The following is an 18,967-nucleotide window of genomic DNA, read 5'->3' as shown; positions in this document are numbered from 1 at the left end:
TACTACTCTAGTTTCGTTTGACATTTATCTACTCTCTTACTCTGTCTCTCTCTCTTTCTTCCGTCCTTCGTATTGAAACTTTTACATTTTCACCCATTTCGGGTGATAATTTATAAATCTATCTACTACTACTTCTCCCTTTTTCCCTTTCTACTTACTCTGGTTCTCGTATTTCGTTTTCACCGTTTCTCGTATGCCTTTTTAGACTGTTCGATTTCTTTTCCCCGCCAGTGTTGCCAGAGCCCTGTAACAGTGTTTTTTTTTTTACTTTTCTAACATATAGTCTTTTAGCTGTGTGTGTGTGCGTGTATGTGTTTTGAGCCAGCGGCCAAACCATCGCCCCACCGAAACCACCAACCCCAGTATTTTCCACCCCCTAAAAAAAAACCACCAACAACTCTCTTGGCCAAGTAACAGCCAATCGTCGTCGTCATCGTGTTCTGCCATTCTCTAGCGTGTGTGCGTGCGTGTGGCGCTTTCCAAAGGCTCTTCACAATATATCCTTCCGTACTTTACCACTAGGAGAAGTTCTGATTGTTTTTTGTTTGTTTGTTCTGTTCTGTTTCTTCCCATCCTGTAGGGATGGTTTGTTTCGTCCTTCACTTAGCGTTGTTTTATCTGCTCTTTTCTCTTTAACAACTTGTTCCAATCGTCAGTATTACTTTTAATGATAGATTAGTTACGTTTGTTTTGCCCTGAAAAACATAGTTTAACGATAGAATTATATTGCTTAGTGTAGTTGAGTTTTATTTCACACGGTAGTTTTCATTTTAATTTTTTTTTTATTTACTTTTCTCATTTAGTGTTTTTAGAACACACAACAATACGGGAAAATGTTGAAGTGTCTTATCGCGTATCAGTAATGCGATAGGTTTACCACCATTGGGAAAAACATTTTTTTTAAATAAATCATAATTTCAATTATTTTTTCAAAGTAACATTTTTAAATTTGAATCGGTCTAGGTTTTTACTGCATTTGTATCGTTTTGATTTAGTAAACTTTTCATCTTTGCCTCGTTTTCCATAGCAACGTGCCCGGTTATTCATTTCCTTTTGCTTCGTAGGAAATCGATTGAGGTTAGCCTTCGACCTTTAAAACTTTCAGGGCTGTTTTTACGAAAAGCTTGATTTTGTTTTATTTATTGATTCTATTGAAGGATGATACCATTTTCTACCTTTGTCATGTTTGTTTGAGTTCACTAAGTCTCAAAGCGCTGTTGTATCACCTTCGATAGTTTATCCGTTTTCTTTCGTACGTTTCTTACCGTTCGAACGAATAAACCACCATATAATTAACCAATAGCATATTTACACACACATACACACACACACACACACACACACACACACACACACACACTTGTACACATACACACGTACACGGCATTCAACTATAGTGTAATGAAAAGTATGAAGAGCGTACTAGTTTTCATTATTCCGTACAACTGATTTGCATTCAGTGGTTTTGTCTGTTGTGTGGTGGACACCTGTGATTTTTATATGCGAAAATGATTGTAATATGAATAAATATATCTTTTTTTTTTCTCTCTCTCTCTTTTTCTCTCTTCTTTCTATTCTCTTTCTCTCTTTCTCTCTTACTCTTTTGATCTGTTATCCTTTTTCCCGTTCTTCGCTTGTATCCCTGTGTATCCATTGTACGTTTACATTCATGTATGGCCCTTCATCGAACTGTCATCGTTTACGATCGACATTTGTGGCTCGATCTTGGCCCCGTCCCCATCATCCTCTCCTGATCGAAAAACCCAATCAAATTTATACCCTATATCCCCATTCGGTCCATTCGAAATTGAAAACAAACCACAAACTACATTGTCCCCACTCAAATTTCTATCCCAACCATCCTCGCGCACACACACACATACACGCGCCCACGCACATTCACGCATACAATCACCACACCGCGTACGTCCCTTTTGTTCAAAACGTTCTACTTTCAGAATTTCCATGGAAACTGCCGGAATGCCAATCCCGGGCTATCACTACATCACCCCGAATCACATCGTGAAAGCGCCGATCCATTAAAACTTTCGCTCTCTTCTCCCTCTCAGCTTTAGAAGTGGTGGTGAGGTTGGTAGCAACGGTGGCGCAGGGCTCGGCGGCGGCGGAAGCAACAACGGCACCAGCACCAGCAGCATCCTGCGCCCGATGACCGCGGCATCCAGCATGGCGGCGGTGGCGGCAGCCGCCAGCGTGCGCAACGGCAACGCAGTGGCAGCGGCAGCAGCGGCCGCGGCCGCCGCCGCCGCAGCCGGTGCCCCCCGGCCGGCCACCATCGGCTACGGTGGGATGGCTCCGGCCACCGTCGGTCCGGTAGCCGCCTTCCCCTATCTCCGGTACGGTCTGAACCTGGACCGGAAATAATGTGGACTCGCAGCAGCAGCAGCAGCAGCCGGGAGGTGAACAGCAACCTCGTGCCAACCGTCACCGGATCGAAACCTCACCGCCATACAATATTGAAATTGAACACATAAATCTAAATCGCATCGGAACGGGACTACATAACAGTGCTGACCACCGTCTTGGATCTATTCCTGCTGGGGTAGGGGAAACAAATCTCGCATCCCACGGAATCGGAGCTGTAGGAAAGGATCCTACAGCCGATAAGGAATACACACATACAGAAAAAAAACACCTCCCACATCAACACCCGACTTGCTGAAAATGGAGAAGAAATGAGCGTATACACCTTTTTTTTCGTCCTAACGCGTAACTGATCGTATGTTTTTGTTTTTAAACAAGCTTTGACCGGGCTTCGTGTTTTCCCCCCCTTATTTTCCTTTCGTTTTTCACGGTTTTATTTTTGTTTTTTGTAACGTTTTTCTATTAGCATAAGTCACAGGCAATACAGGACAGGGGGATGTGTGGTGGCTTCGGTGACCAACCATGCAATGGGTCAGACGGTCCACAGGAAGGGGGCCACCTAAAACAAAACAAACAAACAAACAAAAATATACTAAAACTAAAACAGATGAGATTTCCGGGATTGGTTTCCAAATAAAAACAAAACTTCCCACCCGTCGCGAAACGTGGTTGGATACGTCGGGAAAACGATCGTTCGTAGCATAGTTGTTAGGCATACTAGCAGGCGTAGAAAACTTTAACACACGCGCTTTATCTTCTGTTTCGGAGGGTACAATGCGCTTGTTTGCGTGGCCATTGTGGAAACATTAGGATATAAAAAAAAAAAACCGATGCATGTGTGCGTGTGACTGCTTGTGTATGTAGCAGCAAAACCAATAGGAAGGGTTCACGTAGAGTACAGGGACAGCAGAACAAACAAATAGGATGAAAAAAAACAACAACAAATGATAGGAAAGAAGAGATGGTTCTGTTCGATCGTACAACGCGAAGGGATGCAGGCTGCATGTCAAACTGTCGCAAAGTTGGCCACGAAAACGGGAATGCGTTTCAAACGCGTAGTCAATCTACTGGTACTGCAAAGAACATGAATGGATGGAAGGTTTTGAATACAAAAAGTTTAAAAAAAAAACAAAACAAAACACAACAGCAGACGGAAAATGCAGAAGTATACGATAAAATCCAGATGTGAATGGTTGGGAAGGGAAAATGAAAAACAAAAAAAAAACTTCCCACCGTTTGGAAACCCGTGAAAGTGGCATTTGCTCAATTAAAGCAAAAACTAAATAAAACTAAAATGAGACAGGAAAGCAAAACTAATGCATATAATAGAAACATATCCTGTGCTTACGTATGTGTGTATGTGGAAAGGGGTGTTCAAACAAAAAGAAAGGTAAAAACCGCCGCCCCCCCGTGTCGGTAGAGGAAAACAAAAACGTGCCACCAAGCAAAGAGGTGGACAATTTTACGGCGTTCCATATTGCGAAGCAAAAACTGGCACCGACAAAAAAACATACTGGAATCTGATACTTCTAAAGACGTAAACGGATGCGAAGGAACCAATCCGAAAGGTTTTTGGCTGGAGGGGCGGGTTAAAAGAATTGCAAGCAAAAATTAGGATGAAATTAGTACAACTAAGTGGATTAGAACGAGACAAAAATGCCCAATACTGATACGGATTAGCTTTTGAGATCATTTTAATTTGTTATTTTTTTAATTGCATACTAGTTTATCGTTTAACGTGTAAGAGACAAAAAGACATTTGCAATGTTCTAAAGATTGTTAAAGTTATATTTGTGTAACTTCATGGAAAAAGGAACGGGAATGCATGCAAAACTATGAATGTGTTATAAGCATCTAAACTTCTTTCTTTGTTTTATCGCTGCGCATGCCTTAGGTATGCCACAAGGATAGTAGAATATGTTCACTCACGCTTAACGCAACTCATCACTTGATTTAATGATGCTCTCTTTTCGATGGACACCCGACAAACGGATTAGTCACGCGTAGATAATCGTTCATTATTTAATGACTGCAATAAATTAAATGGTAGTTAATCAAAACACTAGACGGCGCTACTGGTTGCGCGATAGGATTGTTTTTCGGCTTAATCTTTCTGTTTTCGCCCGACTGTCTTACGGTGGGAATGAAAAGTAAACGGTCCTGAAATCACCTAGCTAGTCTAGCGTTACAGGTTCGTTTACACGGGCAGGTAGTATTCGGGACAGCGTTAGAGCGCAAACAGAGGAAATAGGGAAGCGAGGAATGGTAAAGCAAGCGAAAAGTGAGGCTTTTCTCTTAAAAAAGAAAAATACTTAAATGAAACGTAAGTGCCAAAAATAAAAGATAAATAGAAATAGCCTGTAAACTCTAAGGACGGTGGTGATGATCCTTTCAAACATCCTAATCGACCGATCACACGATCATCGCTTTCCATCTCCCCGAAAGAAGCTAGCTTGCAGAGAAGAATTGGAAGGAAGTAAAAGAGTTAGGAAAAAATTTGATTCCCCGACATTGGTTTAAACACTTTGTTTAATGTTTTTTTTTTATAGATTATGTTTACTGTTTTTATCGTTAGGATTCGACTCGGTCTTTATCAAAAGTAGTTAAAAATCACGCAATTACATCACTTTAGTCAGGCATGTTCACGATCTTGTGCGATAAAGACGTAGTGGTATTGAATTTTAAATTCTTCAGTAAATTATAACACACGTCATAATGCATTCGCGATACGTAAGAAAGCAATTCGCCTATGTATGAGGTCATTTTCTGGATGATAATAAAACCATTCGGAGGATGAGGCATCGTTTTCTTACACCAGAGCGAGAGAGAAAGAGAAAGAGAGAGAGAGAGAGAGAGAGAGAGAGAGAGATAAAGAGAAATAAAGGAAAGGAAAAGAGGTTAGCAATCGTTAAAACAATCATTCAGGGCCGGATCCTGTCGAATTTTCGATGTCTGGAAAACAGGGTTAAATTTTGCGCTACTGAAACCGTAGCCTGACGACTACGTGCGACGGTAGGCAACACTATTAAATTATTAGCGGAACGTTCCGACGGCATGCGCCTGTCCGTCGTACACCGGGCGAGGTGCCGGACTAGTGCTTCGCGGAAAGGTAGATGAAAAACAAAGCAGAAAATAAAATAAACAAACAAAGGGCATATTTAAGATTAGTGTTGGACTAGATTGAAATTTATGAATTTATATACCGATGTGTTTGCACGCCCCTATTCCCGTAACTCCCGATAAATGGCTCAAGAAAGTAGTGAACGAATTTATTTAATGTTGTAACCTTGAAACTAGAAGTCTTATGCCTTGTGCTATCCAATTTAAATAATCATCTAGACGGACGAAGAAAAAAAAACACACACATATACATATATATAAATGATGCAAACATCCGCGGGCAACGACCCCGCGTCAACTTAGTGCATAATCAATGGCTCATATCCACGTTTTATTCAATCCCTACACAAACGGAATACCTATTTTATAATCTCTTGTACACAAATGGAAAATAACATTAATAAAACTTTACACGAAGAAAAAAAAAGCAAGCAACTAAACCCATTCATCATATCTTAATCCGGCCGGATTTATATCAGCTCCTATCCTATCCCATTTTTATAGTTTTACCACATACACGTAGCGCGCATAAATATCCTTATCCCTCTTCTAACACATCACGGTCACATATCGGCTCGGTTTTGGTAAACGCATCAAATATCAGGCTTGGAGAAGCTGACAGCAGCGTTGTATTTGGACTTGCAATAAGGAACAACCGTTTTGAATATTATTCATTTTCCGACGGCGTGCCAATGATATAACTCCTACACGGCTGACTAACGATAAACGACTAACTAAGTTTAAAGTCAACTATTTCTGGTGCAATAGCGAAGAGATAGGCGGAGAATAAATTAGTCTGACAATCTCAATCTGAAAAGAATAACGATTGAATCATCCCGATCTGGCTGGTGCAGATGATTGTATGCCCCATGCAGCTCTTCCCAGGGAATGAAATGGAAAACGAGCTCGAAAAGGACCCACAAGCACACGAAAGAACTTATCGAAAAGCAATACACCTTATAAGCAGTAACATTATGCGTTGCCCTTGAATTATACGCACCTAAACACAAACACACACTCACACTTATGCATCCAATCGATCACCTTACATGTAGGTTAAAATTATTGCTATTTGTTGTTTCCTAAGAGGCACCAGTTTTGTAGCCACGATCGTACATAAACCCATCCCATCATTAAATCCGCATGCTACGCCTTCCAATCCTTGAGAAAGCTCGAAGATGCTGCTGAACAACGCCGGTGCGTTGGCATGGAAACGGATCGATCGGATGGAGCTCACGGTGTGACAGGCAGAGAGAAGAACCAATCACGTCAATCAAGATTAAGAGCTTTACTTCCTGTCTGCAAAGGAAGCGTAACGTCGAAATTATATTTAAAATTGTTCAATGTTACATTACACAGTAAGCGTAGGGGAAGCGAAAACTTCCAACGATATGATCTTGATCGGAACGTATCCGATCACATGGTGTCGATAGTAGGTCCACTCAGCAGCTCATTCAATCTTTTTGTACGTGTTTTTGCCCGAGAAAATCGAGCCCACTGCACGATCGAGGTATAAAGAACATTTCTTCGAAAGACACCTTAGACGTCGTAATGCACCGAACGATGGATGTTACAGAAAAATTAACTTACATTAATGAAAACAATACACACACTCACAATCCAATGAACACATTGCTGGAACAAACAAGTAACAAACTTAAAAAAACGTCAAGCAATAGCGTACGGATGAATGTAAGTGGCGGGGCGGGAAAACGATTTTTCATATTGATACAATTCTTTTTTATTTTGTATGATCACAACTGTTGGTAGATGTGTGTGCGTGTCTTGGGATTAGCAGAACAAAATCATGTATGACAACATTAAACAATGCAAAGTAAGAAATAGACGGTAGACGGTGAGCCGAACGATGCGAAGAAGTTACAGTGGCGTGAACAAGGCTACAGATTAGATAAGCATAGAAACAATCTAAATGTTAAGATTATTAAACGTTACAAGTATAAAACTACAACAAACAGATTAGAACAAACACACGGCATGTGATGTGCGGTGTACGATGTTTGCATCTCGATTTGCAAAACACAAGCAAAATCTCATTACGGTGTAAGATTTCTAGGGTTAAGGAAGCGATTTCAATGGAGCGGGACATAAAAACTGGATCGAGCTGGAGCGGAAATGGTTGCAAAATGTTGATTAAAAAAATGGTGGTTTAAAAAAAAACAAAAGGAGAACTAGATAAATCGAAAACTAGTAAGGTAGTAGCGTACGATATCGGAAAAAAGGCGTTAGAACTAGGTAAAGGGAGCTAGTGAGATTGCAACTCATGGACAATGGGTGAAAGACAACAATAAAATGTTAAATTAATCTACTAAGGGATCAATAACCAAAGAAAAAATTAAAAAACAGTATCATCCATCACATTTACACAACATCACAACCCCGGAAAGGAAGGAAAGTTTCGTACACTAGTAATTTTTGTTTTATGAAAAGTGAAGGTAAAAGATAAAAAAACCTGTGTACAGTAGTGACAAGTGTGACATCGACACTGATAGTGAACAAAAACAACATGATTAACGCAGCAAAGAGCTATAAAGCTTGATTGTAGAACGATGCGACTCATTAAAAGACAAAACGTGCAATTATTTATGCATCTTTATTCTCTCATTTATTCGATATGATAAAGTACGCCTCCCTGCAAAACAGGATTCGTGACATTTTACTGTACGAACTTTTTTTTATTAAATTTTGTTTAAAACATACTTGAACTAGTTAGTTTTTATGGTATAACAAATCACTTTGCATTCGTTCTTAACGTATAGTACGCACTGGAAAGGATTATTCGATATTTCGTTTATATTTTTAATTTACTTGCATTAACCGTAACACTGAAAGGTAAATAAAGAAACTTTTCGTGCATTTGAAATTGTGATGATTTTCTATTTTCAACTTGTTTGCTTTCCTCTTGTCCTCGTTTCTTATTCATTTACCCGTCTTTCGCATCTGATATTCTGACGATCAATTTTGTTGATCACGAAATGAGAGAGAGAGAGAGAGAGAGAGAGAGAGAGAAAGAGAGAGAGAGAGAGAGAGAGAGAGAGAGAGAGAAAGAGAAAGAGAAAGAGGGAGTGGAGGAATCGCAAATGCTTGAACATATTGTCCCCGTGTAAGGATCATTTACGACCACGATGGAATAAAGACACTCATAAAATGATGGTTATTAGTAAGACATGTGATGAATTTTTACATTGATTTCGTTTTTTCACTAAAAACGCATAAAGGGCTGTGATTTTAGTGGTAGATGGAAACAAAAACAAAAACAAACAAACAAACAAACAAACAAAAACTGGAAAGAAAGCAGAATGTAAGCGAATCTTCATAACGTAGAAGAGATGAAAAAACGAGAGTACGTGAGTAACAAGTCGACAGTATGAAAAGAGGTGAAATCATATGTGAAGGAACTATGATACATTTGAACCGAACACAGTCTATCTTGGATGCATAGATAGCAATTAATGTTCGGAGTTATGCTTTGCTTTGCTAAACCATTTGAAAATTACTGCTTTGCAATGTCTCTGCGTACATCTACAAGTGGGCAGTGAACATGCTGCAACCGTACATCATGGTTGATAAAGTGGTTGATTTACAGTGATACGGTACAAACGCAAGAATGAAAGATCACAGGCGCAACAGGAAGAAAGAAGCATAATTAAGAAGGAATGAAAAATATATTTATGGAATTTAGAAGAAACTATTAATGCCCTTCATATTTTTTAACTCACCCTACCAAGCCTCAAGCATTGGAGGGCTGATAGCCCTGACCTGTCTTATGAGATCTTCTAGAAATACCTTCCCCCAGGTCAGGTGGAATAATTATGGCGAAGTTTGTGAATATATATTTCCAGAACTTGTTCCCTGAATCGTTGAAGTGCTCTTAAATCCAACACTCACTTCCGTACATACATATTTTTATTGGACACAATGGGCTAGAAAAAATGTTAAATGTTCAGCAAAATGACTGAATCCTCTAGATAAATTGATGATTTTCCAAGAAGTCCACCTTCTAGATTCACCTCCCTTAACCCAAACCATGATATTTCAATCATCACTGAAATTTAAACATGATTTAAAGAGCATAATTGTTGCGAGCGCTTAGAAAAACCCCTAATATAATCAAATGCTCTCGATTTTCGAAACCATTTTACTTCCGTGGATGCTTACAACCAATCTTATGGCCCATCCATGGACCCTTCGCTAAAGTTAGGGTTCAAATTGTCCCCTTCCCTGCACCGAAGCATCGTAAACATAACATACGTTTGTGCAATTGAATGATGCAGATACTACGAAAGCAAAACATGGTTTTCGTACCAAATGCAAATGCCCCCAAAATCATCGGCCGAGCAAAGTGTGAAAAATGCTTTTCCTTTCCATCTACTACTGTTCCAAGCGAGAAATGAAGAAACCAACAGAAGTGCAACGTTCAATAACAATAAAGTTTAGTAGCAAATCAGAAACATAAGAAAAACCATCAACCATCACACAAATCCAGCTGACCGGTGATCGTATGTGGCAAAAAAAAGCGAAGTAAACATCTGCCCGTACCCGTAAACAAAAAATCGAGTATGGCTAAACCACGTCCCTTTATGTGTGTTAGGTTTTGCTTTCAATATTGGCTCAGTTTTCAGCTTCATTTTTTCTTCCTTATTTACTATGGGATAATGTTCTCACCCATCGATATACATCACGTTTGGTCGATGTACGGAACGAAAAGTTATATATTGCATATAGCCGATCCACAACCTCATACCATGATAACCAAGCCATACGCCGCTAAATTGATTTGGTTTTATGACTTGGTGCAAACCCGTTGGTATTTAAGTTAATCATATCTGCTTATACATCAAATTCAATTTCCATAAGAAATGCTCTAATGTATTGCTAGGAAAAATTGTAAAACTTTTCGTCCCATTATGCCACAATATATCTCTTTAAAGTTTTCTCCAATATACGTTTAAAATGTTCATGTCATTGTCCTTAAAGAATTGAGATAAAGATTTTTTTATTAAGTAATGGTTTAATGAATACTTTATCTTTTTCAATTTAACCTTTCTTCATTTTTGTATTAACACTATTGAACCAGTGAGAAGGTGTTTTCTTAAAGTAAAAACAAAACAGCTAGATCCTTTTTATCAATGTTTGTTTTATAATGGCCCTTTCTTTATGCTACGCAAACGAAACAAAACAGCAACACAAATGACATTAAATTCTAAAGGTTAGTCCACCATGTGTATTTGCATATAAGAATCGAAGTGATCATTTGTATAATGGCAAAAGTAGAAGCGGTTGGACATGTCATCAATTACTGTAGCGAAGAATTAGACCCAGCTAGTAATAATATACTTTTGTAATGAGAAATAGTGTAGCTCATAAATGCAGTCGTATGACTCAAAGTCAAGAACAATTCAACCATGAGCTATACATAATAACTGTTAGGAATATGATCAACCCTGTCATTAAGAGAGAAAAGAGTAATTTTATCCTCTCCCGGTAGTTTAAAGTGAGGGAAATTGGAGAACAAAAATGTTAAACTAACATCGACAAGTAGTTGGTTGATTGATCGATTTATAAATTGGTTAGTAATTTTATAGATTATTTTTCAACTATAATACTTCAATTAGTATCGAAAATTAATTGGTTCAATTATTGTCAGTGTCATAGAAGGCAATAAGCCTAGTAAAGTTAAGTAAAAAAAAATGTTTTTAACGTTCTTGTGTGTGTTAGCGTATCTGCCTTGTCACCTGATGCTTGCAACACGCAAAATGCTTTATGTTTTCATGAAACGATTTGTTTTTCTTGCAAATTATAATTGTAATCGTATGTTTTATTCTACTAGAAATAAATAAGCAGTTATAATTTCAGTTTTAACCACGAGTTTTACTTTTTTAAACTATTTTGTACAGACACACATGCTTTGATTTTTTTTCACCCTCTTGTACTTCATCTCGTTATGATTGTTTTCATCGAAGTATCGACAAGAAACACATATGATAGCGGCATTACAAGGTTTCACGAAACAAAGCAATTGTTTGACGAAGAACGAAAACACCTCAATTTTCCAGTTGACAAAGTTTGATTGTTTTTTTCCGAAAAAAAAACTGAGAAAAAGATAAGCAGAGGCATTGATACAAACCCTTTATACGGTGCAACAACTGACCCACCGTGAGTAATGATATGGTTGAAATGATTTAATCCATGCAATACAATGCATCACAACTCCAGCTTGAAGCGATCGATAAGACGCGTGCCGCATTGTTTTCACGCCATATTTCTCCCCGTGTTTTCCACGTTTCACCTCCGGAGCGGAAATGTTCCGACCGAGTCGCAACATTTCACCCGAAGAACATCCCAGCACTATTCCGCAAAGTTAAATCTTTTAGAATAATTACATGATTGGGAATAATTGTGGATTTGAGCGTCGCGTTCAGTGATAGAAAAGAAAGATGTACAAATAGCAAATCTCAATAAAAACATGTTCAAAAGCGGCAAAATAAACAACGTGCACCTTATCACTGCGACGCTAAGAATAAAAAAAAAAACAAATGGAACAAATTTTAACCCATTTGGGTGGGGTACGTTTGAGTGCATCATGATTTACACCTTCATGACTGTGGAAGCTTTACATTTAATTTACATAAGTAATATTTTATACTTATTGTATGAAGTCTAGAAAAAAATATTGGGTAACGGGAGGAAAGTTGAGGGCAGTAGAATCACCGAGGCCACGGTTAATGGAGCAAATGCGATGGAAGTAAAGATAAATTATAATGGACAGCCAGCTACGCGAGGAGTAGTGAAAATGATAAGTTAAATTAATAATATTAAAATTGAATATATACACATTTACAAAACTATGCGATTCATGCAAATACATAGACCTGAAGAAGCTGCTCAGCAGAGGGGAAAATGATGACAGGAGGGAAACGTAAAAGAAGACAAGAAAAATACAACATGATAAAACCAACATTCGGCGTTTAGCCAACGGTTAGAAAGAAACAACATAACAGTATTTACAGGAAATACTGCGTGCTACGCCAAACAATACATGTACATCAACAAAAAACAATCGATGGCAAATTAAAGAAATTAACATTGTGCGAATAAAAGTAGCATCACGGAATGTAGCACGTTTGAGAGAGAGAAAAAAAAACACTTAAACAAAGGAGCAACAAATGATAAAATGTTAGTCGAGGTAGTTTTTTATATACACATATTCATAGACAATTTAAAGTGGAAGAGACTTTGATAAAGCGAAGTGATCAACACTATTCATTAATAATATGTAAGAAAAGTTATAAATACTAGACAAGGAAAGAGGCATGTAGGCTGAGTAGAGAAAACGTGGTTTTGTTTTTCGTACGTTTAAGTTGCATATTAGCACGTTAATCAATAATCCGATATAAAACGGGACATGTGAATGATTTTGCAAAACAAAACCTCTTATATCGTTCAAACCCTTCATACACACTCACATCCAATGTCAAGCGTCAGCAAAACAGTACATGCCCCAATTACCCTGATCATTTAAGCAGGGAAGATGGAGATGGCGATCGAGCAATGGCAGCCTACAGAACCAGAAACCAAAATAAACCAGAATACAGGAATTTTTCAATGTGAAAGTTGTGCCAATTTTGCCCATTTTTCTATTGCTGGAGAAACGTTAGATATATAGAGATATTACCTTACATAACCACTGTACCGATACAAGCTAAACAACAGCATGACATTATCTATCCACGCACCTAGAACATATTTAAATACAATTATGTGTAAATTAAATGAAACCTCCTCCCCGCAAGAGCCCCTGGAACTCTTATGAAGAATGTTGGCCCCTGTAACTTAGCCAGTGCCGGTGGAATGAAGGACAGCAAACCCAATAAGTCAATACCTTTACAAAACCAAATGCCCAGCACAGCAAAAAATATGTATAAACATAAAAAACACATCTGACAAACAAACGATTGTGCCAAATTTAAATCTTTTCAACGTCTTGTGTATGTTGTTCAATCTATACAAAATGCCCATTAAGACGTGCAAATGTTTTACCGATATAAGTGTTTTTTGCACCATTCTTATAAGATCAGATAAAAATCAAATCTTCTGTACACCATCGAATCCATTCCGCACAATACCAACATACAACAAAGAATCACTAAAAAAAAACGAGCCAGGCTGTCTGCTTCGGCATATCGGCACATTTTCTTATCACCACACAAGGGCACATTGTAACGTTGCTATTTGATATTGAAACGCACCCAAGCACCAACATTTGTCAAATATTGAGAAAATGCAAGAAGGACAAGAATTTTCAACACAATTTATCAGCAACAAACAAACTTTTTGGTGTTTGTACTTTCGTTTTTAAACACACAGAAAAATGGCCACATATTTTCATGAATCCAGATAATTTCAAGTAATAAAAAATAAACCTGTCTTATATTAATTCACATCAGCACCCTCCCATCCATTATACCTTTTTTTATTTTAACCATCAACTTTGGAAAAGTGAATGGGCCAGTATTTTTTCCCAAATAACCAATGAAATGAACGCTGTCCTTCACATTTTTTGTAAGGCTTTTCAAAAGAGTTTTTTTGTTTATTTATTTCCAAACGAACTGTTATCAGTTAAACACAGCAAAGAAAATAATCCAAACAATTTAAAGGTGTGAAAGGGTGACAAAAAAGGCCCCCTAAACGAGGGCTGGTTGTAAAAAACGAGAAAATAAAGAATGAAGTGCTACCGAAAAAACAGAGAATTAAATAAATTAGTGTCGTAAAAAGAAATTAGGAATGCAAGGCAATCATACAACTAGAGCTTGTTTTTTTTTAACAAACCAAAAAGAAACTTACACCGAACAATGGCTAAAGCAACAGCTCAAACATGACAACACACGAAACTACACATAATAAAATGAAAACAGAATGTCAAAGCGTTCATCAAATATAATTTTGGCAGATAGTAGCAGCCACGCACGCTGGAAGGGATTAGAGTTGTAGTGCACCAACCGCTAGAGTAGCGCTAAGTAGGCCATGCGGACACTGTTTAGAGGCAGCCGATGTTGATCCATGCCATGCTTAACTGCAAATGAAGTACGAACGTTGACAAAAGCAGCAAAGTTTTTCTGTCACTCGTGTCAAACCGTAGATCATGGAAACCATGGAAACAATGCATTATCGAACAGGAGAAATGACAAAAAGATAAAATGCCAAATGTACGAATGCCGGCTGAACAGCTTTTCTGAACAAATGAAAATCCAATACGATACAGAACATACAACATCACACGAATCATACCGGTGGCAATGTATTGCAGCTGATATCATGTTCGGATGAAATCTATTTATATTTTATATACGGAAACTATTGTACTCTCCCTTTCCCCCCCCCACCCAATACCGATAACGATCAACATCAGAGTCCTCCCACGAGAGCGGGTAGGAAAAGCGATGCACGGACGGGTTTCAAGGGTTGCAATTGACCGTCACAAGTGCGATCGGCCGAAAGGTTTAATTTTGTATGATAGTATATATATATATATATAAATCTATATATACATATACGCCACATTGTCGGCGGCCATCGTATAGTGTAAACTGCCGGACCGAGTGCCGGGCAGCAAAAAAAGCGTAGCCAGATAGACAAATCATTGTGTATTGTTGCGTTCGTAAAACAGAAAACCAGTGAAAAAGCATTAACACTAGTATTTAGCAGCTAATGAAGATCACACAACAAAATCACGGAATGAGCACACACACAACAATAAAGGATGGAAAACAAACTGCTCCCCGTCTCTTGAATATTCCGCCATTTTGGGTTCGTGCCATGATGACAAATTCTTACATTCTACTGTCACTGTAAAAGATTGGAGGTTGATCCCAATCCCCCTTCGCAATTTGGGAATCCTTATGATAAATATGTTAATATAATAATATTTTATATTTTTAGTTCCAAAGGACAATTTACAATCTGCAAAAGTATGTTATTTATTTCAGAATTTAGACGGTTGTATTCGATTTCCGATCACATTTTCTCCGCTTTGGACAATGTAGGCTTGCGCATGTAACAGCTCATCCAGTGTGTGTGCCAACAAGCGAATTTTGTAAACCGCTCCTTGCATATGGCGCAAGAGTACATTGCTGTGCCTCCGTCCAGTATGTACGTGCTAAAGTATTAGATGAAAACATGTCAAATTATAAATGCTTTTCTAACAACCAACTGACCGCTATCGTACACGTACTTCTCCGTTCCTTGCGTTTGTTCTCGTTCGCGCACTATGTTCTTATCAATGTACTGCTCCAACAAATTTTTCTCGATAACAACATCATGGAACTTTTGCCGCAGCTGAGCGTTGCTCTTCTCCATACCAGCTTTCTGTTCGTTTGCGTCGTCCAATTCAGTCTGAAGCTGGCAAACGGAAAAGATGAATCGTCGGTTAATTTCATGGGTCAACGTGTACATGTGTTTTAATTACCTTATCAATTTTCAATTGAAGCTCCTCGCTGACTTTTCGTTTCTCATGCTCGACCGATTTTATGGTTTCAAACATTTTTGTCACTCCACATTGATGAGATGCTTTCATGGCGAGCATCTCCTCAGCCAAGCTTTCTTGATATTTCTTCGATGCAGCCAGTTCTTGGAAATTTAGAAAAAGGTCATGTGGTTTCAAATAATCTGGATCCTAACAAAAATCACGCAAACAGTATGCTAGACATCCTTACCCTCCTTTAAATTGCACAATGCTGCAACATCACGTTTGTGCTGCTCTTCCATCTGAAAATTAAATCGAAATCGGGGTGAGCCATACGAGTTCACGACGAAAATGGATCACGAAAGAATCCCATGGTTTCGAACCTGTGTTGCATCCATCCTAGCTTGCCCCAGTTCTGATAGGAGGCGATTGAGGTCTTCAACACGCTGGGAGGATTGTGATTGTGATTGCGAGCTCGATGGTTTGCTTTGCTCTCTTAATTGTTCCAGCTCTGTGGAAAACATGTGTTGAATTTTAAACAGGAATTCAAAGCAGATCCGTACTTCATCAGTCGCCGAACTCTTACCTTTTTCCATCTTATTGATGTTGGCTTTGCATGCTGCAAGTTGCTGAACTGTCTAGAAATATTAGAAAAACCGATGGACACATGTCCGTTCATTTGTTCCCTCAAATCTTGGACATGTGTCTGATGATACACTTTTCCTAACAAAACATTTGTAGGATAACAGTTTACCTACCTTAGAAAGGTCGTTTACCTCATCACGCAGCCTCTTATTTTCACTCATGGCCTGGAAATTTAAGCGAGCTTATTGGGGCCATCGGAAACTTGTATTTTTACGCAACTTTTACCCTTTCATTTTCATCCATCACCATTTCTAACTTCTCATTGTCCTTTTTTCCACCCGGTCCGTCGCCAGCTCGCTCTTTTCTAGCAGCTGATCTTCGTTTCTTGCTTTTTCTCCATTCATTCGATACACTCAGCTTCATGTTTAGATTAAAGTTCCATTTCAGCTTAGCACCTGCAGTGTTTGAATACAAAAGGTTACGATATAAGAAGTGATTTCGTTTGGAACCTAATTGGTTTTTTTTTCAATTTTTCATACCAATAAATCTTTCGCTCACTTCACATATTATGACTAGTTCTCACACTTACCGCTTGCATTCCACACTAATTTTAGCATTCTACAAATGCAGTCCATCCCTCTGCAACAAGCAGGGTTTTCGTTACTCTGTGTGACAATGATATGAAATCGAACTGTTAAATCGAATACGTTTCTTTTCTGTTGTAGTGATTTACCATGCAAGAGTTTCCATCGTCACACTCGCCAGCGTTGTCCACGTTTCGTATGTCATCTGAATTCTGTACACTATCTTCTGTAACCTCCTCCTCTTCATTACCAGCTGTTTTTTTAGCACTAACCGAAAGCTCGGTTTCTTCATTCAAAGAACATGAATTGCTTTTTCCCATCTGAATATTTCTTGGCCCTAGCAGGGGCTGGTCCTTCTCTGCCAAAGAAAGTTGTTAAACTAAAAACTGAAACTGCCTATAAGAATGTTTACAGAATCTGCTTATCGCATTTTGCCTATTTTTTAGTTTCTCATTCCTCTCTATGTAGTAAACAAAATTTATCATTTGCTCGAAAGGCCAAACACGGGGATTTTGGGTACAGTTGTAAATAATAGCATAAAAAATTCTAGTTTTGTCAAACAAGAAGTATCACGATTCTTTACACAAAAACAACTGCTCGATTCATTTCGCTTTGCTGCTGGTACTTCCCCTTTCCACCTGATAGTGTTTCAAGTATACAGGAAGAAGCATAAAAACAGCGTCGTTGGGCAAAATAAATATTGCTAGTTCGAAGTTTTGAACAAAACAAAACCACTTATATGCATGAGTATGACTCAACCACACTCGTTTGTTAATAATATATTTTCTGTGATAAATGAAATTCATTAACGTTTCTCTTTTAGCTGAAAAGTTCAGCATGCCACTTTTAAAACAAAATTGTGTTTTGTTCATTTTGATTTTATTTATATTAAAAATTGAAAGTACACCGATAATACTATATAATACAATGAGAAAAGTACTATAAAAATAACATTCCTACTGCACAATTTACTCTATCGCACACGCACTTTATTATTTTTAAATCCATTCATCCATCCTGATTTGATCGAATGGATTTTTCTTCTTTCCTCCTGTCTGGAAACATTTGCTGTCTCATTGCTATACTACTATAACTATTAATCAAACTTCTTGTGGGTTGCATCATAAAATTTGTCCTGAAACTAAGCCGGTAAGATCAATCCATGATTTTTTTTTATTTCCATTACTTTATCAATTTTCAATTGAAGTTTTGGCCCTCTTTGCAGGATGTTTCTTTGTCACTATCTGTAAAATCGGCGCTTTCATTCCAAGGGTACGAAAGATTCTTTTCAACATCTTAAAGTCTTAATGTCTAATGTCCGAACGCTTCAATGCACAATATAGTTCCAAGTTACCGCTCTTGTACATCACATTCTTCTTTTTTCATAATTCTCTTCTCTTAGTAACAAACAGAACAAATAAAAGCTAGATAAACCAAACGCGAGGGGAATTATGGGTGGTTGAATAAAAATGAAAAAAGATCTACGATTTTATAGAAAAAAAAAACAATTTTGGCTTCTTGGCTTCTTTTTTATTAGCCTGAAATAAGTGTCGTTATGCGACAGCGCGATAATAAGCTGCATAAGTATTTGTTGCATCTTATTTGCATAAAAACTTGTTAATGTACTTTTTCTTGTAAAACATAATTAAGTTTGAAACAAAGATTACACTCCCTTACCAACAAAATATAAGAGTTACAACACCATGTTACCAACAACCTTGAAGTTTTATATAACATTTTGGTTTACGAAACAGCTCCCATACCATGGTATACCAATATCAGTTTAATAAATGGTTCTTTTCGTAGATCGTGTTAA

The 18,967-nt window shown here is 38.0% G+C and overlaps 1 protein-coding gene across 1 annotated transcript in view; it reads left to right on the top strand.

The window, feature by feature from the left end:
• The window catches only part of LOC131267357 (poly(rC)-binding protein 3), a 68,683-nt gene extending 65,287 nt beyond the window's left edge, over positions 1–3,396 (top strand). The window contains exon 10 of the mRNA XM_058270218.1: positions 2,070–3,396. Within this exon, the coding sequence (XP_058126201.1) occupies positions 2,070–2,382 (313 nt within the window). The 3' untranslated portion in view covers positions 2,383–3,396. The remainder of the gene's footprint in view (positions 1–2,069) is intronic.
• Positions 3,397–18,967: the final 15,571 nt, after the last annotated feature.

Source organism: Anopheles coustani, chromosome 2, assembly GCF_943734705.1.
Source record: "Anopheles coustani chromosome 2, idAnoCousDA_361_x.2, whole genome shotgun sequence".
In the NCBI taxonomy this organism is placed as follows: Eukaryota; Metazoa; Arthropoda; class Insecta; order Diptera; family Culicidae; genus Anopheles; species Anopheles coustani.
This window is presented reverse-complemented; position numbering and strand designations above follow the sequence as displayed.